The sequence below is a fragment of the Glarea lozoyensis genome (assembly GCF_000409485.1).
Source record: "Glarea lozoyensis ATCC 20868 chromosome Unknown GLAREA15, whole genome shotgun sequence".
NCBI lineage: Eukaryota > Fungi > Ascomycota > Leotiomycetes > Helotiales > Helotiaceae > Glarea > Glarea lozoyensis.
In genome coordinates, this window is record NW_007360989.1 from 334,812 (window position 1) to 353,390 (window position 18,579).

Sequence of the window (18,579 nt, forward strand, 5' to 3'; positions counted from 1 at the left end):
AGGTGCATTTGGAGAGTTCGAGGTATGAGCATAGAAATTTCAATCCAACATGATAGACATCAAGAGTATGCAAATTCTAACAAACCTAATTGATCAGATCACTCACGACATCTCCGATATTTGTGACATAGACATGTTACTGGGCGTCGGCAAAAAGACTGACTGCGTCATGAGACTATCAACGACAGCATTTGAAAGAGGCTCAGCAGAAACAATTCGTGATGTGAAAGGGATGGCTGTCAAATTCTTCACAGAACAAGGAAACTGGGATTGGGTTTGCCTGAACATCCCTATGTTTTTCTTACGAGACCCCGCCAAATTCCCAGCTATGATGCGTGCTCAGCGTCGCGATCCAGAGACAAATCTGGTTAACCCAAACAACTGGTGGGAATGGCTATGTGAAAATCACGAGGCTCTTCACATGATGATGTTCCAGTATAGCGATTTTGGAACTATGTTCAACTGGAGAAGCATGAGCGGTTATGTTGGACATGCTTACAAATGGGTGAAGTCGGACGGATCATGGAAATATGTGCATTTTTTCTTCGCTTCGGATCAGGGGCCCAATTTTGAGCAGGGTAATAAAGAGAAAGATCTTGCGGAGGAAGATCCAGATTATGCGACTAGAGATCTGCATGGTGCTATTGAGCGAGGGGAATTTCCAAGCTGGACTGCCAAGGTTCAGGTTGTCGATCCAGAAGACGCTCATAAACTCTCTTTCAATATCCTCGATATCACGAAACATTGGAATCTGGGAAACTATCCCCGAGATGTGCCAGTCATACCAGGAAGACCCTTTGGCAAGCTTACGTTGAAGCGGAATCCAAAAGATTTCTTCACAGAGATTGAACAACTCGCATTTGCACCTTCTCACCTCGTTCCTGGCGTAGAGCCATCAGAAGATCCAATCCTGCAAGCCCGTTTATTCGCTTATCCAGATGCGCAAAGGTATCGACTCGGGGAGAACAATGAACAGTTACCCGCAAACCGGTGCAAAGGAAACATTGAACAACCTGCGACACGCCCCGTGTCTGTCGGGACACCGAATGCTGAATGGTTAGCAAAAGTATCTTCCAAAGAATGGACGCAGCCAAATGAGCTTGACTACAAGTACCCTCGAGAGTTCTGGAAGATTTTGCCTGTACTACGAAATGATGCATTTCAGGAAGCGCTGGTCGTCAATATGTCAAAGTCAGTGGCTGAGACTCGTCCGGATGTAAGGGCGAAAGTGTACAGTACACTCGCTTCAATTGCTGCTGATCTTTCAGAGCGGGTCAAGGCTATGACTGAGAAGCTGGTGGCGGAAAGGGTTTGATTTCCGGTATCCAGTACTGTTATGAAATGACGGCTCTGCTAGAAGTAATAACATCACATCTACTGTCTATCAAAGTTACGAGATTTTAAAATGATTTCAAAGAGAGAACCACCTTATTGATGCTGATGATTAGGCGGTCAGCTTATGCTCTATATTGTATCACTCACAAAGTACTGAATGAATATATTAATCATATGGCTGGCCAATTGCCATTGGAATCTTCAATGTATTGCAAGTCTGACAGAATACCTCGTGATAGGACAACCACGGAATTCTGCCGAAAAAACTCTATTTACCTAGGTTATTCAGCGATGTTGTCTCTACAAAGAGAGCTAAACATCTCTGTTAATAAAAGAGTGTTGGTAAGTGTTTGGGAAAACATCTCACATGGAGCATCCCCCGTCAATCTTGTAATGTATTGGTTGGCCAACGAGATAGGCATCTCGGTCAATTTCATCATAGGTGAGTAAATATTTCGGCTCCGTGACATGCCAGAATGCTCTTACCTCGGTATTATTGTTTCGTAGTATTAGCCCGGTTTGGAGCTATATTAGAGGTTACATAGTTATCATTAAGAGAGGTTCCGATCTATGGAGAATCATAGATTGTGGGCTTCATCTTTGACAAACATCTAAGCAAACCTTACAATAGACTGACCAAACTGCCCTAGACGCATACTTTAGGACAAAGCTGAAGAGAGTAGATTTGAATTTGTGTCTCATGCCATTTTAGGGGGGTGTTAATATTAATTTTATACTCCGTCAAGCCGTCCGACCAGATAAAGCTGAAGCACATGCAGCCCAGAATCCTCAAAGATTGGTGATTATCTTGTGCTGCTCCACGATTTCAGACATGTATAGCGTTATCATTCAACAGATGTCCGGGCTTACTACTCCGATGAAGCGATGGAGTTCAGTGTGGCATCAATTTCGAGAACTTCGCTCTAGCTGTTTGGCCATGAGATATGCTGTTTTGTGGGAGGATCTACTAGCTACCGAAATGCATGGCAAAATTGTTGGAAGGCAGAAAAATGGTGGAGCAGGGGGTTCGACAGACGCATACAATGTCCACCGCGAACCCGGGCGCGGCAAAGATTGTCTAATTCGTCCATATAGAATTATTAAACCTGGTGTGTAGATCCCCAAAATGTATTACTTGAACGTTGGTCTAGATGATTTCTCTTGCGTTTTGACAAGAAGTTCTTGTGCCGTACTGGCTTGAAATAATTGCTAAATGTTTATGAAACACGTCTTCATTGTGGTTGAGGTTCAAAGTTATTGAGTCATTCATGAGTGGAGAGTATGGAGATCTTGGAGATAAGTATCGATTCTCTTATATTTGATTCTTCATAACTTCTGCAACATCAGTCTCGCCTGAGACAATACTCTTGACCGTCTCCAGAATCTCATTAAAGTTCTGGAAAGTAGTAAAAGGAACTTTTTCGTTTTGACAGTAAGTGACGAGATCTGTAAACCGATTAGTAAAAGTACAGCTGATACAGGAAAGAATCAAAAGTACCATGGCCAGCCTTCGCAAACAACAAATCCGTCTCCCTCGCCGCCGACAAATCCGAAACACCATCACCAGCATAAAACAGGACCGGTCTCTTTCCATCCGGTAATTCCGCATAAGGTCGTATCTGTCTCGACTTATCATGACCAAAAGCACTGCACCATCATCAGTTCCATCCATACAAAAATACCCAAAGACTTACCTCTCATCACGATACTCAATCTCCCACCCCCCCTCCTCACCCACCTCCATCCCCTCCCTCGCCTTCACCCCATTACTCATAATCACCAACCCCCTCCCCTCCTCCACCCCCAACAAATGCCCCAACAACGCCCGAATAAGCGGTTCCATCCCGCCACTCAACACCACAACGGGCACATTATTGGCCCTCGCCCACTCATAAAACTCCTTGAATCCCTCATCAAGACTGATATTCTGCAGTAGTGCACTAATACACTGATCAAGCGGGAGTTGCACGCTATCTAGCATAGTTTTGAAGGCGTCACGGAAGGATGTCCGGCCGAAGAGAACGTCTTGGAAGAGTTCTTTGCGGCGGGTGGGACCGAGGCCGTAGGTGTTGACGAGGAAATCGTTGCTGTCTTGCTGTGTTATTGTGCCGTCGAAGTCGGTGAAGAAGATGAATTTGGGGGAGGTTTTGAGGGCGGGGAGGGGGGATGGGGTTGACATTTTGAGGTTGACCGCTGGTGATATGTGAGGTTGGTGGATACTAATATATAAATTTTGTAATTGATTTGTGTAATTGTAAAGGGAGCACGATTGAATTGGCCTTTCTAAATGAATGCTTTTTATTCTAATGGACTAGTAATTGGGCCCTAGAAATTAGAGACTTCAAGCGAAAATGGGGTCTTCCACGTGATGTGGATTTCGACTACTACCCTTTTGTTATAATGTAATCCCCTCACTTAATGATATTTTTTTCTTTGTCGATTCAACTTGGCTGTAAGTTTGAGCATCGGTTTAAGATACACTGAGCTTAAATCAAGTTTTTCTTGTCGTTGGCTAAGAGAGCAGGATTGATGAGATATATCTAATTTATTAACAGCGGTGTTTTTTGATCCCTGTTCTTGGATTGAATTGCTCATGGAATTAAAGCTTGATAGATGGTTCTAATTTTAATGGCACGAGACTATGTTTCTTGGACGTAATCCAGTAACACAATTCAAGAGCGTTGAATGTTGCAGAGTGTTGTAAATCAGCATATGAGAAAGCGCGAGCTTACCAGGCTGCTGCTTAACACTATTCGGTCTTTGCTGTTTAGCCATTTCCATTTACCTAATTGCAAACTCTTCAGCATCATCATTAGTCAACCCCTCGACAGCCTTCCCATACATATATCCATTAACATACGCATCGCCCACAAACCTCCAGCCACCCATGCCACCCATGCCACCTCTCAAAACAACCGGTACTGTACATCCGAAAAGGACGACAATCCTATCTCCCGCTATTGCATCTATCGGCACCAATCCCTCAAGCACCTCATCATCCCTCTTCAAGCATGCAAGCCTCCGGTTCGTACAAATTCTGCCCATAAAATTCTCGAAACTCAACAACCTCGTACTCGAAACTCCCTCCTTCACCTTCCGAATCTCCTCCGCTGGACCGTCTTCCTCCGACTCACTCTCTACGACAATCATCTCGAACACCCTCCGGAATTGAGTGCAAAAAAATGTGTCGAACTCGTCCTCTTCGACTATGGTGCGCCATTCCTGAGCAGTTTGGAGCCAGGCAGTGAAGACTGGATCTGAGGGTTCGAGTGGTGCGCTCGTGCTCGAAATGATAGCCAGAGTTATGCCTGTGGCTTTTAGGATGGACATATCGGAGGAGAATGATGCATGAGCGGGTATTTCGTCGCAGACGTCGAATGGGAATTGGGTTAGGCAGAAGTGCTTCCACGGTGAACTCCAGTCTGGGACCCAGGATGGAAGTGTGGTGTTCAGTGTTGCAGACGGTTCACTGGCGCATATTATGTTTAAATCACGGTGCTCTTCAACGTCTTTCTTTACAAGTCGTCTGAATACCTCTTCTGCTGATCTTGAGTAGTCCGGCACGAAGGTTGATGTTGACATATCTGAAGATATATCAAGTAATGCGTATACATGATCTCTTAGATCTGAGGCCTGAAGGCCACGATGATGCGATAAGAGGTCGCTCATGGTAGGCGGGACAAAGTAGGCGTGATAGTTCCGCCGGGAAATCTCTCTTAGGATTGATCGACCAAATACATCACGCTCGTTTGGAGTTGCTTGTAACAGAGGTGCACTATGGTGTAGCCCTTTGACAATAGCCATGAAGGGCCCCCACGGTACTACCGAACGTCCACATACGATGTTCACGTTACGGTTGACGACGACTTCTTGAACAACCCAGATCCGTGACCACCATGGTTGACTTAGGAGGATAGTAAAGCCTCTGAGTCGCTGGAAACGACGATCTTGAACTTCTGGGGTTTGGGATGGAAAGCTATCATCGGCAAGTTCCTGACCAGATTCAGGCCAACATTCCATGTAAAGATTAACGACACCTTGTAGCAAGTCCAAATCCTCTCCATGCTTTTCCAGTTGACTATGGACCCAAGACATAGCGGCTTCAGTCTCAGGACAAGCATTCCCAAGCCATACCAGCACCCTTTCAGCAGCTTGGTATATGTTTCGCATCTGCGAGACTTGCTTTGTCTTCTCAGGTAGGCATGCTTGATTTATGCATATAGCATCAACCCATAAAAATCTTTCTCCTTCTCCATATCGGAGGTTCTTTAGAGCGAGGTAAAGATTGGCTGTGATATAAAACTCGCAGTCATTGAGCACGATCTTGTGTGATGAAGTTGGATCACCCCACGCGTATGATAGTGCTTCGTATGATGCCGTCTTGAATTCAAGAACCTGCTCTTCCAGATTGCCATCGAGCTGTTTTTCCAAACCTCCTGGAACAGGCGGAGAAGACGAAACGCGCTTGCAATCTCGCTGAGCGGCTCGTATTCGAACTTCTCGAGAGGAATATTACTCATGCTGTCGGCCATGACCACAGTATCAGGAGACATGGGAACAAGCTGCGGCAGCAGGCATAAGTTGGATGACTCGCAATGGTTGCAAAATGTTCAAGATGCACAAGCCAACCAGATTGAAAGCCTCAACATCCTCCGAGAGTGAGATGAGCTGTTCATCCAGATTTCGCAGAAATAACCCTAGATCTTCGAGTGCAACAATATAGAATGACGATAGGAGTAGAAGTAAATGCTTGCCCAGTGGGGGTTTCGAAGGAGAAAACGCCAAAGCCTTGTGTACCTAGTCCGATTCTGATAACATTTTGGCCAGAGAGATGCAAGAGAAAACGCCAAATCCGAGCCCCGTTCGGGCAGTAACCACTGAGTAACGATTACTAGGGTTGGCATATCGTGACTTAATCATGGTTGAATGGTTAATAAGTAAAGAGATAATGACAGCTGTAACGTGAAGATGAGTTACGATGATATGCGAAATAGGAGATCTTTACCACATAGTTGAATTAAAAAGGACGTACGTTGACACGCGTCGAATTAGGGCTGTGATGTTGACTAAAATCGGTTCGCCAAGGCGGCTTCCAGAACAACTTTCTAGTGTTTCCTCCTGCCAGGTGGAACGCGATAAGGAATTCCAACATCACCATCCAACTTGTACACCCTCCTTACCACGCAATCAACACCACTGAATACCCTTCAACTTGAGCGCTTTTACATTACATTGCGAAATCCGAGCTTCCGCCATTCAAAACCACTTCACACTAAACACTATCTCCTTTGCGCAACACGGGCTGTTGAATTATCTGCCAGTTCCAACAACACATTGCGCACGCGACATCCCCCATTCTGCGAATAGAGGTCTCTGCGATAAGGGATCATGTCAAGTGTTCGAACGAGACGGCAGGCTGCTGCGATATCTACTCCGGCTACTCCGACGCCAGAACCAAGAGATCAGATCATCATGAATGGGAATGGAGCAGCTTCGGATGGGGAGGGAAAGGAGCTTCATCCCCAGGAGAACATCTTTCTTTTTTGGCCGAATGTTATAGGTGAGTCTGCAGCGTTTGATCTATTATTACACAGCTAACACCTCCCAGGCTATTTTAGAATTGTGCTCGCTTTTGCTTCCTTATATTACATGCCACTACACCCTCGAACCTGCTCAATACTCTACTCGGTATCTTGTCTTCTGGACGCCCTGGACGGTTATGCTGCTCGCGCATTCGAACAATCGACTCGTTTTGGAGCTGTTCTTGATATGGTTACGGACCGATGTACAACAGCTTGCTTACTGGTTTTCCTTTCCTCCGCCTGGCCACGATGGGCACTTGTTTTCCAGGGACTGATCTCTTTGGATCTCGCCAGCCATTATATTCATATGTATGCGACTTTGAGCATGAGTGGTGGTGATGCCAGTCACAAGAAGGTCGATAAGTCCAGAAGCTGGATTTTGAATTTGTATTACACCAACAAGGTACGTGCAGTTCGACTCAGGACAAAAGAAAATGCTGACAAAATTTATAGACGGTGTTGTTCCTCTTCTGCATGTTCAATGAGGTCTTCTTCATCGCCCTATACCTCCTCTCCTTCTCCTCGCCCTTCCTCTCACCTCAATTATTAGAGGTCAAAAAAGCCGGCGATGCCGCATCCACCCTCCAACCCGGCAACCCAGCAGTTCCTCCTTCCTCCCTCATCTTCGCCAATCCACATAGTGCCGCTGCATTGGAATATGCACGATCAAACAAGATGGATTCCACGATCCCTTGGATCATTGCTGGAATTAGTCTCCCGATCATGGCGGGCAAGCAATTCATCAATGTCATTCAATTAGTCAAAGCTAGCAAGTGGTTGGCTGAGGGTGATCTCGAAATGAGGAGAATCGCTGGTCTACCAAGGAAGAACAAAATGAAGTAATCATTAGCAAATATGGCGAAATTTGCGGAATAACGAGGATTCTTTATTGATCTTGTGTTTCGAGGATTTTCCTGTGCCTCGAGGTTGGGCTTGAAGCTGGTTGAGTTTTCGGTGCTGATGGCACCCCGTTACGTTTCTTGTACATTTAGTTGGGCTGGCATGCCTCTATGGTTGTTTGACTATCATCACTCGTTCTTGCACTTTGGTTTAGTGGCCGCTGTCGTTTGGCGGGGCTTTAGATGGGTTGGCGTTGTGTAAATGGGAGGTCGTATGATATGACCCCTCGTAGGTCAGGATGCATAGATGCATTATAATCTTAATAGTACTGGAGGTAGCTGAGACACTTCCATTGTGATTTTGCTGAATTATTAGTCTGTTATCTTGCGCCTGCCGAGTAGACCCAGGGCTGTTTGTTGTAAGACAATAAAATATCCCAACAATAGCCAGATCCACCTCGAAGTTATGGGTTCGAACCGTCCTCCAAGTTCTCACTAGCCATAACTAATCCTGGCCGGCGCATTCCGTATAGCTCCCGTTAATAGACCTTTCCTAGTGGCTGCGTAGCTGCGTAGCTGCGTAGCTTTTTGACCACTTACCACAGCTGTGTGCTGTCCACGCCCAGGACTTCACCGCTGGAAGACGATTCCAGATAGGTCAACCATCAACACTAGACCTAAGGTCTACCCCTGAAATGTATCTGTTTTCTAGGTACAGCAAACCCTTTCCTCTCCTTATCTAGACAAGCGGGCAGCCCCTGAGGTAGCTTCACATACTAGTGGTGGAGTGAGTCTTAGAATCGCTTCGCGTAGATAGACCACGAGATAGAAGCGTGGACTGGATATTGCTTTTTATCAACACCGTTAGGTACCTCGACTAAATAATCCCGCATTGCGCTATTATTCTTGTATTTTCCAAAAACTAGGAACATAGAGCAGAAGCGAGCTTGAGAATTTCAAGACATTCCTCGTGTGATGGTCGTCGGTCTAGCCCACTGGTCCAAACTCGCGCATCCGTTACTTAATCCTCGGGCAGCGCTTTTTCTTCTTGCATTGCTAAGCTCGCCCAGGGCTTTTTTCTGTTTCTCTCGTGATATATTTCGTTTTTGTTTTGGTTCTGCGTGGTCATCGCATAGTGGGAATTACGTTTTTGTCATTCTGAGAACCTATTCTGGATTGACACTACCTGGGAACTTCTCGTCGCGGCCCCTCGCCAGCTTCCGCCTCTCCCCGCAGTCCGACCACTATTAGCTGAGAAACGAGTCCTCGAACAATAGGGCATCCAGACTCCAATTCCCCATTCCCAGCCAGCATCAACAACTCGATCCAACCCTCGTACATCACCGCCAAACTGCACTCTGCACTCTGCACATGGTTGGGATTGACATGTGGTGTGAAACTGCCTGCTGCTACTGGTTGGGACATCCCCCTACCCATCTCGACCAATTACCAGGAAGACGTTGAGCTGCCCCTTCGCGTTCTGGCTCTGTCGTCACTTTTTGAACATCCCGGAGAGGAATCTCCATGCACGCACGAGCAACTCCACACACCGTATTTTGATCACAAGCGTGAGGTCACTTTGCACGGGAGCGAACAGGAGCTGGAAAATTATTAACAAAAATACCGATTGAGCACCAGCTCCAGGAAATACTGCCGCCGAGGCTTCACCAATTCCTGTCATCTCTCGGCCCCCTCTCCCAACGCCGTACCACGATACCACCATCATGTCAGACACCTCTCCCCCGCCCTCGGCCAGGCGTTTCTCACCCACCCCCGTCGAGACGACCACGAAGAAAGTTCGACGATTCGCTCCCGAACCCGTGGAAACGACCACACGAAATAATAAAAAGGAAGATGGAAGCACGCTGCAGAAAGAGGGGGTGGAAAAGAAGGACTTTGCTCCAAAGCGCCGTTTCCTACCGGAACCTGTCGAGACGACTTTCAAGAGCAACAAACCACAGGCGGGCCGAGGGTTACCTACGCCTGAACCTTCACCCAATTCGATTCCCGACGCTCCTGCACCCCAGGAAACGCCGAAACCAAGGAGACGGTTTACCCCAGAATTGATTGAGACGACGACGAGGACCAAGAAAGCTGGGGATAAGCGGCCGGCCACGCTGCCCACTGATAAGGTAAGTGGCGTGTTACTTCTGGACCGATAAGATGGCTAATAGTTTGGCAGACGGATTTGACACCTGGAGTGCCTAATATATACACGCGACCAAAGAGGAAAATACCTAGACCTCCAATTCTACCAGTTCCTTTGGCTCCAGATAATACACCGATTGGAAGTGTTGCCAATCTGCAGACGATATTACCCCTCATCCCACGTCGACAGCAATCGATGCGTCCTCACCCTAATACAAGAAGAAGTACGAGAAGGGATTCGTTCCAGCCAGAGTTGGAGGATATATTGTCATCAGAATCAGATCCAGATGCAGACCACGACGATGGATTGGATGATTCGACGCCTTCCCTTTCAGGGTCCTTTGGATCGTCAGACGATTCGCATATGAGGTTGCAATTAGCAAGGACGAGAGAGAGTTGCGATGATAGATTCTCTGGATATCTGCTTGCTCTGGCAGCGAAGGCCGCTGAGAAACAATTACGGGAACAAGCTCTGGCTGCGTTTCCTAATGAGTCGAATTATGAGATTGTGGAGCATTTCTATGATCGAGAACTGGACACAGCGTCTGATGAAGAGGTGGTGGAGGGGATTGGGATGTTGTTGGATGAGCCAAAGGTTAATAACCGCCGGAAATCTACAGAAGTTGGTTGGCATGTCAAAGAGATGCAACAGCATCAGGAGAAGTTAAATCGGTTGAGAGAGAATGATACGAATCAGAAAATTGCAGACGAAGCTACGAAACCTACATTTCAAGATCCGTTCTGGACAAACGGGATGACGAGCAAGCTTCCTAGACCAGAGCCGTTTGATAGATTGAAGGAGGCCGAGTTACAACGTATGCGCTCTGCTGCGTCACCGCCGATGCTTGGAGGGGATTTGAAGTTTCGAATGTGTCCATCGCCAAAAGCCACGAAATTCGAATCAGATCAGCGAATCGATGTCAAGCCGAATAAGTGTGAAACTGGTGGTGGGCTTTGGGGAGGATATTGTATAGCAGAAGAGCCAGGAAACATACAAGGGCCGAAAAGACCCACATTCATACATACTCCGAAGCCAGGGGATCAAGCTGCCTCCAAAGCCAATGGAGATTCAGGCCCTCGCATGCTCGCCGGTCTCGACGACAGACTGAAAGCCGAGATTGCGAAGAAGAAGGCTCAAGATGCCTTACTGGCTGAATTCGATGAGAAATTCATCACCCAAGTCTACAACTACCTTTCTCTAGGCTACCCCGTCCTCGCCCAGCCGTACGACGAAGAACTCTCCCGCATCTCTCAGATCCCAGTCTCGGAGCTCCGAGCTAGTGACGGGGATATGAAGGTCAAAGGCCACATCGGAATCGCTGCGCCTAGTAAGAAGGATCAGGAGTTACCCAAATGTGCGAGGTGGAAAGCCCTACGCGTTTATATCATGGAGTGGGGCGTGCAACATCCTAATATGACGCAGGGAGAGGATGTCAAGGCGTGGGGTGTTAGGGCGAGGAGGGGGAGTTGGGCTATTTAATCAAAAGTCTGGTCTAGAACATAGATGGTAAGGTGGGGAAAAGATTGAGATGCGATGGATTTTTGTCTTCATGTTTTGCGGTTGATGCATTTGAATGGGGGGGTTGGGTAGCATGGCGTTTTTGCATGTGTTTGCGTTGTGCACTTTGATGGGTGAGGGTTTTATGAGGAGATGGATGGATGGGGATGGGTTAGAGGTGCTTGAAAAGTGCGTTGATTTAGGGGTTGATGCGTTGGGGATTTGAATGAGGGGGGCTGAAGAGGAACGTTAGTTTGTATATGTGTTTTGAAGGGAAGCAATTGTGCATGTAATTAGTTGATGGAGAGTGGAGACTTATATATTGATAGAGTGGGATATGGGATGTTGGTGAAGAGGAGGGGAAGGGGGAGATGAGGGGGGGAATGGGGGGTAGGGGAGGAGGGAGGGAGGAAGGGGAGGGGATGATGGGGGAGATGTGTTGTAGAAATGATGAAATGAAAATGTAGAATGTTATAAACCTTCTTAACACGTCTTCCAACCTCTGAATACCACACCATCGTTGAATTTGAAGACTCAAAAGCCCCTCTTATATTCCTTCCTTGTCTTTCTCCACAACCCCCTCACCTAATTACTTCAACATCGTTATCGAAAATGTATATTAACTCAGATGATTATCCGTACAGTACAGAAACTGTAAGATAGATTTATGTGGTATAAAAACAGGACTTTATCTGTAATAAACGTAATAACATTAATTTAGGAAACAAGTCCAAGGTATTGGAGTATAGATATTTTGGCTATCTTAAGAATCTCACCATCCCACTAACGCCGAAAAAAAGGGTTATCGCTCACGTGACTCGAACCCCTCAACACCAAAATAAAAAAAATCTTCAACTCCCCCCCTCCCCCCCCGAAAATTGAGAGAAGAGGGAAAGGATACGAAGGCAAAAAGAACTGAACAGAGTGGGACTCGAACCCACGCCACTTTCGTGACCAGGAAATTGCAATTGCTTACAACGTGATTAAGTGTATACCTTAACCTGGCGCCATAACCAGCTCGGCCATCTGTCCGATTTGGTGAAGCAGTTTTGCTTGATATGGGTTATATTAATGAGAAAAATTGTGTGTAAAAACTTGGGTGAAATGGGTGAAATGGAGGGGGGTGTTGTGAGGGGATTGGTTGGGGGAGTAGGAAATGGGGGGAGGTTGTGTGGTGGGGATAAGGGGAAGCGAGGATTTGCCGAGGTGTGATGTTTCATAGGCGAGAGAGCGATTGGTTTTCAAAGACTTTACTATTTGACGCAACTCTATGTCTTAGATAACTCTTGAACGCAATTAATGGACTTTTAGGTAAGTGTAGTACTATTAATATATCTATTGTATAGCTCTTTATATACATATCGTGCTAGGTTTTAGGAAGTTGTTCCTAGCGAATTGTGGCCCTTTATGGGCCTATGTTTGTTAGACGGAGATTGAATCTCACGTACCGTCTATAGTTTGTAAAGGGTAAGATGGTTCAACATTCAATCTTTGACTAAGTTAGTTTGTTTTATTAAGAGTATATATCTAAATCATCTTACGAGGTCGACTGAATATGAGAGGGATTTAGAGAGATTCTACTCATCTCAATATAGGTTTTAGATGAATCGATAGACGCTCAAGAGCCAAGATACGATAAATGGCAGCTTTAGATATCGCTGAAAGGTTGCTGACGAGAAGGTCATGTTTGTTGTCATTCCTATGTTTGATATAAACTGATTGTTGTTTGTCATTCGCACTCACAAGCGTTGAATACTTCACTTATTAATAGGAAACGGCATAGCCTTCATAAATCTATTGGGAGAAGCAATTCAGTTATGGGTAGCAGACCAAACTCTTAGTGCTTTTGCAGCAGCATGGCTTTCTTCTTCATCATGGGACACGCAAACGCATCTGAACAGAAACACCTCATGGCGCTCCAAATTTCAATCATGGAAATGACACCACTAGAAAGTACGAGGAGCGATGGACCAGCACCACGAGAAAGTGCGACTAGGAATGGCCCATCAGCAGTACGTGCTTCGACAACGGAAACTAGACCGCCAGAAAGTGCTTCAGCGATGGAAACTACACCACCAGAAAGTACGACCATGGATGGCCTATCACTAGAAAGTCTTCCAACAATGGAAACCGCACTAGCACATTCACAACACCTCACGCGACGTTCATCCTCAACCTCCTTAATGAGATTCAGACGTCGTTCAAATCTATCGCCGAGCGGGAAAGCGAGGTTAGGGAATATGTTGACGCTGTTAGGCCTTCGAGAGGCGCGTTGTGGTTTCCTGATGACGAGGGGATTCTAACTATTCATCATTCGCCATCCTGAAGCTAGGTGGCCGGGTATGGTGATCGAAGTAGCGCCGCCTAAGAAGAAAAAATCGGTGGGCTGTCTGGCGGATGAATGTACACTGCCATCGGATGGTGGGATTGGTGTTATGGTTGCTGTGAATGAATGTGGGTTGTGGGAAGGGGAAGAAAGCGTCGGTTTCTGTGTGGCGGATGAAGAAGTCTACGAGTGTAGATGGTGAGGGGGAGGGCGAAGTCGAGCAGTTCGTTTCTAACCAGGTAAGCCCCCCATCACATCCTCACCCTTCTAACACTCCCAGCTCTTCCGCGACTCCGACTGCAACCTCATCATCTCCGCCAGTCTTACCCTCTTCCTCCGCGACTTCGCCCTCGATGAACTAACACATTCCCTCCCCGACATACCCATCGAGCTCACTTCCCAGACTTTATGTAAGTTACTAGCAGACGCAGGATGTTTCGACTACAGATCCACGACGAGGCATTTCCTTCAACCCAAGCTAATCAGAAAAAGAGCGAAGCCGGTGACGCCGCCATGTGGGTACAGGATGCAGGGGATGGGAAGCCGTTTGATATCGAATAGTGGATGAAGTATCAGGATGAGAAATCTTTGTAATGCAGAGTAGGGCACCTTAATGATTACTATAGAACAGAATTTAATCGTTAAGTTATTTTTTATAGATTAAATCTTTAAACGTGAGATGTTTTTGAGAATTATTCTTATGTTAATGATGATTTTATGATTCTTCGTGATTGCTATTAGTATAGCTTTGTATAGACTAAAGAACTAGTATCTGTGTAGAATCTAACGATGATATTAGCTACTATTGAATATAACAAACCAAACACTTCATTTTAATTCGGTGAGTTACACTAGTCTAAGCAATTCTTAGCAGATAAGTTTACCGATATGATTAATCACTAAATAGGGCTTCATTTCATCGTGAAATAGAAGGGAGTAATAATTAGATCTTGATTACGATCACGCTGTATATCTATTAAATTAGAAATAATCAGGATTAGTTACTAATTACTGAGGAGTTCTAGTCAAGAGACTGTGTTTCTGAAAAACGGTCCTTCATCACAACCCTCAATCCTCTCAATTATCTCCCACCACTCAACCTCCCTCTTTCTACCATTGTAACACACCTCCATTCAACTCACCTTCTCTTAACCCGGTTCTTGGGCCGGAATGTCAAGTCCGAGGTTTCAATACCGAGACCTCTTAGCAAGAAACAAAAGATGCCGTGCAAAAACGAACTAGCATCTAAGGTCGACCGTCCTGGGTTTCACGAAATCCTCGGTCAGAAGTGGAAAAGTAGAGGTACATAATAGTGTAAGGGAGATGGAACCAAGAGATGTTTTTAGTGGAAATACAATTGGCGTGGATACGTCGCTACAACGGAACGCTACCATAGGGATAGCAACTTAATGCGAACCACAAACGAACATTACGTATGTTCTTCGTCTTCCATCTTCGAAAGAATCTATGTGTCAGATTTCACTTACAAAAGGCCTCTTCGTAGGTGGAAACAAATCACAAAAACGAAAACCGGCCGATCCAAGTTTTAAAAACATATATTTCATTCAACATTTCTATCTCACTCTCCCAAGTCTCCCCCCTCGCCCTCAAAAGCCCCCACGAAATCGCATTCTATAAAAGCCAGACTCGCATTAAATCATAGAAGAGTTGAAATGCATCGCACGACCCTTTGAAGCTTTTTTCTCTCTTCCTCTATGCATATCCCTCCATTCATAATCTCATTATTGGCTTGGCGTGTGGTTCGTAACAGGCTGCGTGTGTTGCCTTCACTTTGACTCTGGCTCGGTAACCTCATCCGGCTTGACGGTTTCTGCGTCTGGCATCTCCTCATCTTTCTTGCTAGAAGCTTCCTCTTGTGCCAGGGCAGCGGCACGAGCAGCTTCGGCCATTTCCTTCTTTCTCTGTGCCTCTGCTTCATCGGCTTGTCTCTGGGCCTCGCGCTCTTTCTCAACCTTATCAAAGTAGCGTTGGGCGATTGGTCCTGCGACAGCACGGATCTCGTCCATCTTTTGGACGTAGACTGCCTTGGTAGCATCTTCACCCTCATCATAAAGCCAGTCCTACAATTCGTCAGTAATGCACAGCCGTATTAGAATATAATAGAACATACCTCGCTTGCCTCCAGCTTAGCCTTCAATTTCGTCTTCTCATCTTCGCTGGCGAAATCGGCATATGTATCATCAATCTTATTTCTCATATCATAGATGTAAGTCTCAAGCTCGTTCTTCTTATCTTCCGTATCAGCGACAAGTTTGTCTTCCATGATCATGGAGGATTCCTGTTCAGCTGCAGCCTCCTTCTTGGATTGATCGAGGGAAGATGTGGCCGAAACAATTGGAAGATCGCCCTTTCGGACTTGCTTCTTGACCTTTCTTGTCTTTGGCTTGTCATCAGTATCCATGGCCTACATGAAGTTAGTGAAAAGCCTAAAAAGTGCTGTCTGGAAATCTTACATTTGGATCCTTCTTATCACCATCCTTCTTCTCTGCATCCTTCTCCTCAGGTATTGGCTCCTCCACTTCCATGTCCTCAACAAAGTACCCAGATTCGACATTCAAGATACCGTGAAGATTCAGGCGCGCCTTCAATTTGCAAATCATGAAATCATCATTTGCATCAGCCTTGACGTTCTTGACGGAAAATTGACCAATCCATGGATTGATCTTTCCAGGTAATAAATCTGGCTCAGCATATTTCGCCTCGAGGTTGAAAGTCTCCTTTCGGTAGAATGTGAGAATCTTGGTGGATGGCATAACATTGCCCTTGTTGAATACGGTAAGGCTGGTGTCCTCATCTGGAATGTCTGGTGATTTCTCCCAGGTGAACTCGATTGGGTAGTTGACAATGTCGTGGATGGCAAAGTCGCGGACACGGAATACTGGTGAGAGAATGGCGCAACTGAAGGCACATCCTCTGGCGATCGCCTCGTCTTGGTTCAGGGTGAATGAGAGGTTCTTGCCGAAGAATTGTTGAATACGTTCCTTGAGCGCTGGGACACGAGTACATCCACCAACAAGCTCGATAACGTCAATGTCCTCCTTGTTGAGTTTGGCCTGAGCCAAAGCTTCCTCAAGGGGTACGTGGGCGCGCTTGAGAAGAGGCTCAACGAGTGCCTCCAACTCTTCACGCTTCATCATCGACTGTACATCAACATCGTTCATCAATGATTCGATATTGATTGGAGCCTGCTGGTTGGCGGACAAGATTTTCTTCAACTTCTCAGCTGCAGCAGCTACTCGTACAACTGCCTTTGGGTTGGTCTTGATATCAATCTTGTATTTCTCCTTGAATTCCGCGGCGAAGTGGTCCACCAAGGCCTTGTCGAAATCACGTCCACCGAAGTGACGATCATATGCTGTTGACTTCACAGCCAACTCTCCCTTCTTGAACTCAACAATCGAACACGAGTAGTTGCTGTGTCCGATATCGATAAAGGCTACACGTTTTGGCTTCTCTTCCGCTGTTGGCAAATCGGTCTTTGTGATACCGTAACCTAAAGCTGCAGCGGTTGTATCGTTCATCAAACGAAGGAGTTTAAGACCGGCAATCTCGGCAGCATCGAAAAGGGCTCTTCGTTGAACATCAGTAAACCATGCTGGCACACTCATAACCAAATCAGAAACTGGGAGTTTCAATTCTGCGGAAGCTGTGGCTTTGACTTTGCTCAAGAACATGGAAACCAGCTGTGTAGATGTGTATTTCTCCTTTTTGCCCAAGTATGTGACCTCCGCTCCAACCTGTCCTCCGATATCGACCAAAGGCGCCGAGACGAACTGCTGCTCGATCTGTACATCGGGATCGTTGAGGGTTCTCCCCGCTAATCGCTTCAATGATCCGACAGTGTTCTTCAAGTTGGAGATCTCTTGAGTCTTTGCGGGTTCACCGAGGTATCTAGATTTTGGTCCGAAGCCTACAAGAGATCTAGAATGAGAGTTAGATTCAGATCCAAATATGGTTGATGTGAGAACGTTTGGAGACTTACGGTGTAGCGCGATTGGAGACTTCATTGGTAATCTGCGGCAGTCAGTACTGGGGGATTAAGATGGAAAATAGTAAACACATACCACATCGACACCGCGATTGCGGGCGACTGCAATAACCGTATTAAGGGTTCCGAAATCAACACCGACGACTGAACTTTTGTCAGCATATCTGGCAGAAGGCTGGGATGTATGGACATACCACTCATATTCGCGGCTTCGATCTGGGGTGTAGTCTAGAGAAAAGAATGAAATTAAACACAGAGGCGACTTGACGTGATGGGTTTGTCGAAGTATGTAGTCTATTGCGTCCTTTGTACGGTATACAGGAATGTTTTGGTTTGTGGTTGTCTAACAGAAAAATTGTTCTGGTTGCGAAGGGCAAGGCGCTGCTTCGCTAGCGGTTCCACCGCCTTCTAATTCTGCGATTTTGGCAGGCTGGCAATTTCGAGAGGCTTCTCATAGCTTCCCCTCCACGACCACGGCCTTTCACCCCACCAACCACCAACCCAACCAAGTGGCAGAATATAATGAATGCAAACAAAGCGGTATCACGAGGAAGTTTGTAAAAGTGTCAGAATGTAGTAATATTAGTTGATTTGCTACTGAGTATGTTGTAAACAATTTAAAGTTTAGGTAACTCCATGCACATGTCACGAGATAATTACAGAGAAAGCCTCGTCCTTTTTGCCATTCTTTATCGCTGATATTGTGCGATAAGATTATATGGGCCGAAACTGAGCCTCCTACGACGGAATCACGTGCACTGAGCCATGATTTTACCAGGCGAAGATACATCAGGTTAGGATATTCAGTCTCAATTCCTGGCGCAATGATGAAAGTGAAAATC

General features: G+C 46.1%; 8 protein-coding genes across 8 annotated transcripts; 5 read left to right on the forward strand and 3 right to left on the reverse strand.

The window, feature by feature from the left end:
• Window positions 1-49: 49 nt before the first annotated feature.
• On the forward strand, window positions 50-1,315 carry GLAREA_05931 (Heme-dependent catalase-like protein; the record flags this gene model as incomplete). Its single annotated transcript, XM_008081345.1, has 1 exon — window positions 50-1,315. One exon carries the CDS (start codon window positions 50-52, stop codon window positions 1,313-1,315), a length of 1,266 nt encoding a protein of 421 aa, XP_008079536.1.
• A 1,332-nt stretch (window positions 1,316-2,647) lies between these two features.
• On the reverse strand, window positions 2,648-3,514 carry GLAREA_05932 (HAD-like protein; the record flags this gene model as incomplete). Its single annotated transcript, XM_008081346.1, has 3 exons — window positions 2,648-2,781; window positions 2,834-2,982; window positions 3,030-3,514. The coding sequence occupies 3 exons, from the start codon at window positions 3,512-3,514 to the stop codon at window positions 2,648-2,650; spliced, it is 768 nt and encodes a 255-aa protein (XP_008079537.1).
• A 602-nt stretch (window positions 3,515-4,116) lies between these two features.
• On the reverse strand, window positions 4,117-5,888 carry GLAREA_05933 (uncharacterized protein; the record flags this gene model as incomplete). The annotated part of the gene is made up of 2 exons (XM_008081347.1): window positions 4,117-5,715; window positions 5,769-5,888. 2 exons carry the CDS (start codon window positions 5,886-5,888, stop codon window positions 4,117-4,119), a joined length of 1,719 nt encoding a protein of 572 aa, XP_008079538.1.
• Window positions 5,889-6,723: 835 nt separating this feature from the next.
• GLAREA_05934 (uncharacterized protein) lies at window positions 6,724-7,760 on the forward strand (the record flags this gene model as incomplete). Its single annotated transcript, XM_008081348.1, has 3 exons — window positions 6,724-6,895; window positions 6,944-7,320; window positions 7,371-7,760. 3 exons carry the CDS (start codon window positions 6,724-6,726, stop codon window positions 7,758-7,760), a joined length of 939 nt encoding a protein of 312 aa, XP_008079539.1.
• A 1,720-nt stretch (window positions 7,761-9,480) lies between these two features.
• On the forward strand, window positions 9,481-11,384 carry GLAREA_05935 (uncharacterized protein; the record flags this gene model as incomplete). Its single annotated transcript, XM_008081349.1, has 2 exons — window positions 9,481-9,888; window positions 9,939-11,384. The coding sequence occupies 2 exons, from the start codon at window positions 9,481-9,483 to the stop codon at window positions 11,382-11,384; spliced, it is 1,854 nt and encodes a 617-aa protein (XP_008079540.1).
• Window positions 11,385-13,258: 1,874 nt separating this feature from the next.
• GLAREA_05936 (uncharacterized protein) lies at window positions 13,259-13,705 on the forward strand (the record flags this gene model as incomplete). Its single annotated transcript, XM_008081350.1, has 1 exon — window positions 13,259-13,705. One exon carries the CDS (start codon window positions 13,259-13,261, stop codon window positions 13,703-13,705), a length of 447 nt encoding a protein of 148 aa, XP_008079541.1.
• A 145-nt stretch (window positions 13,706-13,850) lies between these two features.
• GLAREA_05937 (uncharacterized protein) lies at window positions 13,851-14,289 on the forward strand (the record flags this gene model as incomplete). The annotated part of the gene is made up of 3 exons (XM_008081351.1): window positions 13,851-13,967; window positions 14,009-14,138; window positions 14,228-14,289. 3 exons carry the CDS (start codon window positions 13,851-13,853, stop codon window positions 14,287-14,289), a joined length of 309 nt encoding a protein of 102 aa, XP_008079542.1.
• Window positions 14,290-15,515: 1,226 nt separating this feature from the next.
• GLAREA_05938 (Actin-like ATPase) lies at window positions 15,516-17,938 on the reverse strand (the record flags this gene model as incomplete). Its single annotated transcript, XM_008081352.1, has 6 exons — window positions 15,516-15,809; window positions 15,860-16,153; window positions 16,203-17,670; window positions 17,732-17,763; window positions 17,814-17,881; window positions 17,932-17,938. 6 exons carry the CDS (start codon window positions 17,936-17,938, stop codon window positions 15,516-15,518), a joined length of 2,163 nt encoding a protein of 720 aa, XP_008079543.1.
• Window positions 17,939-18,579: the final 641 nt, after the last annotated feature.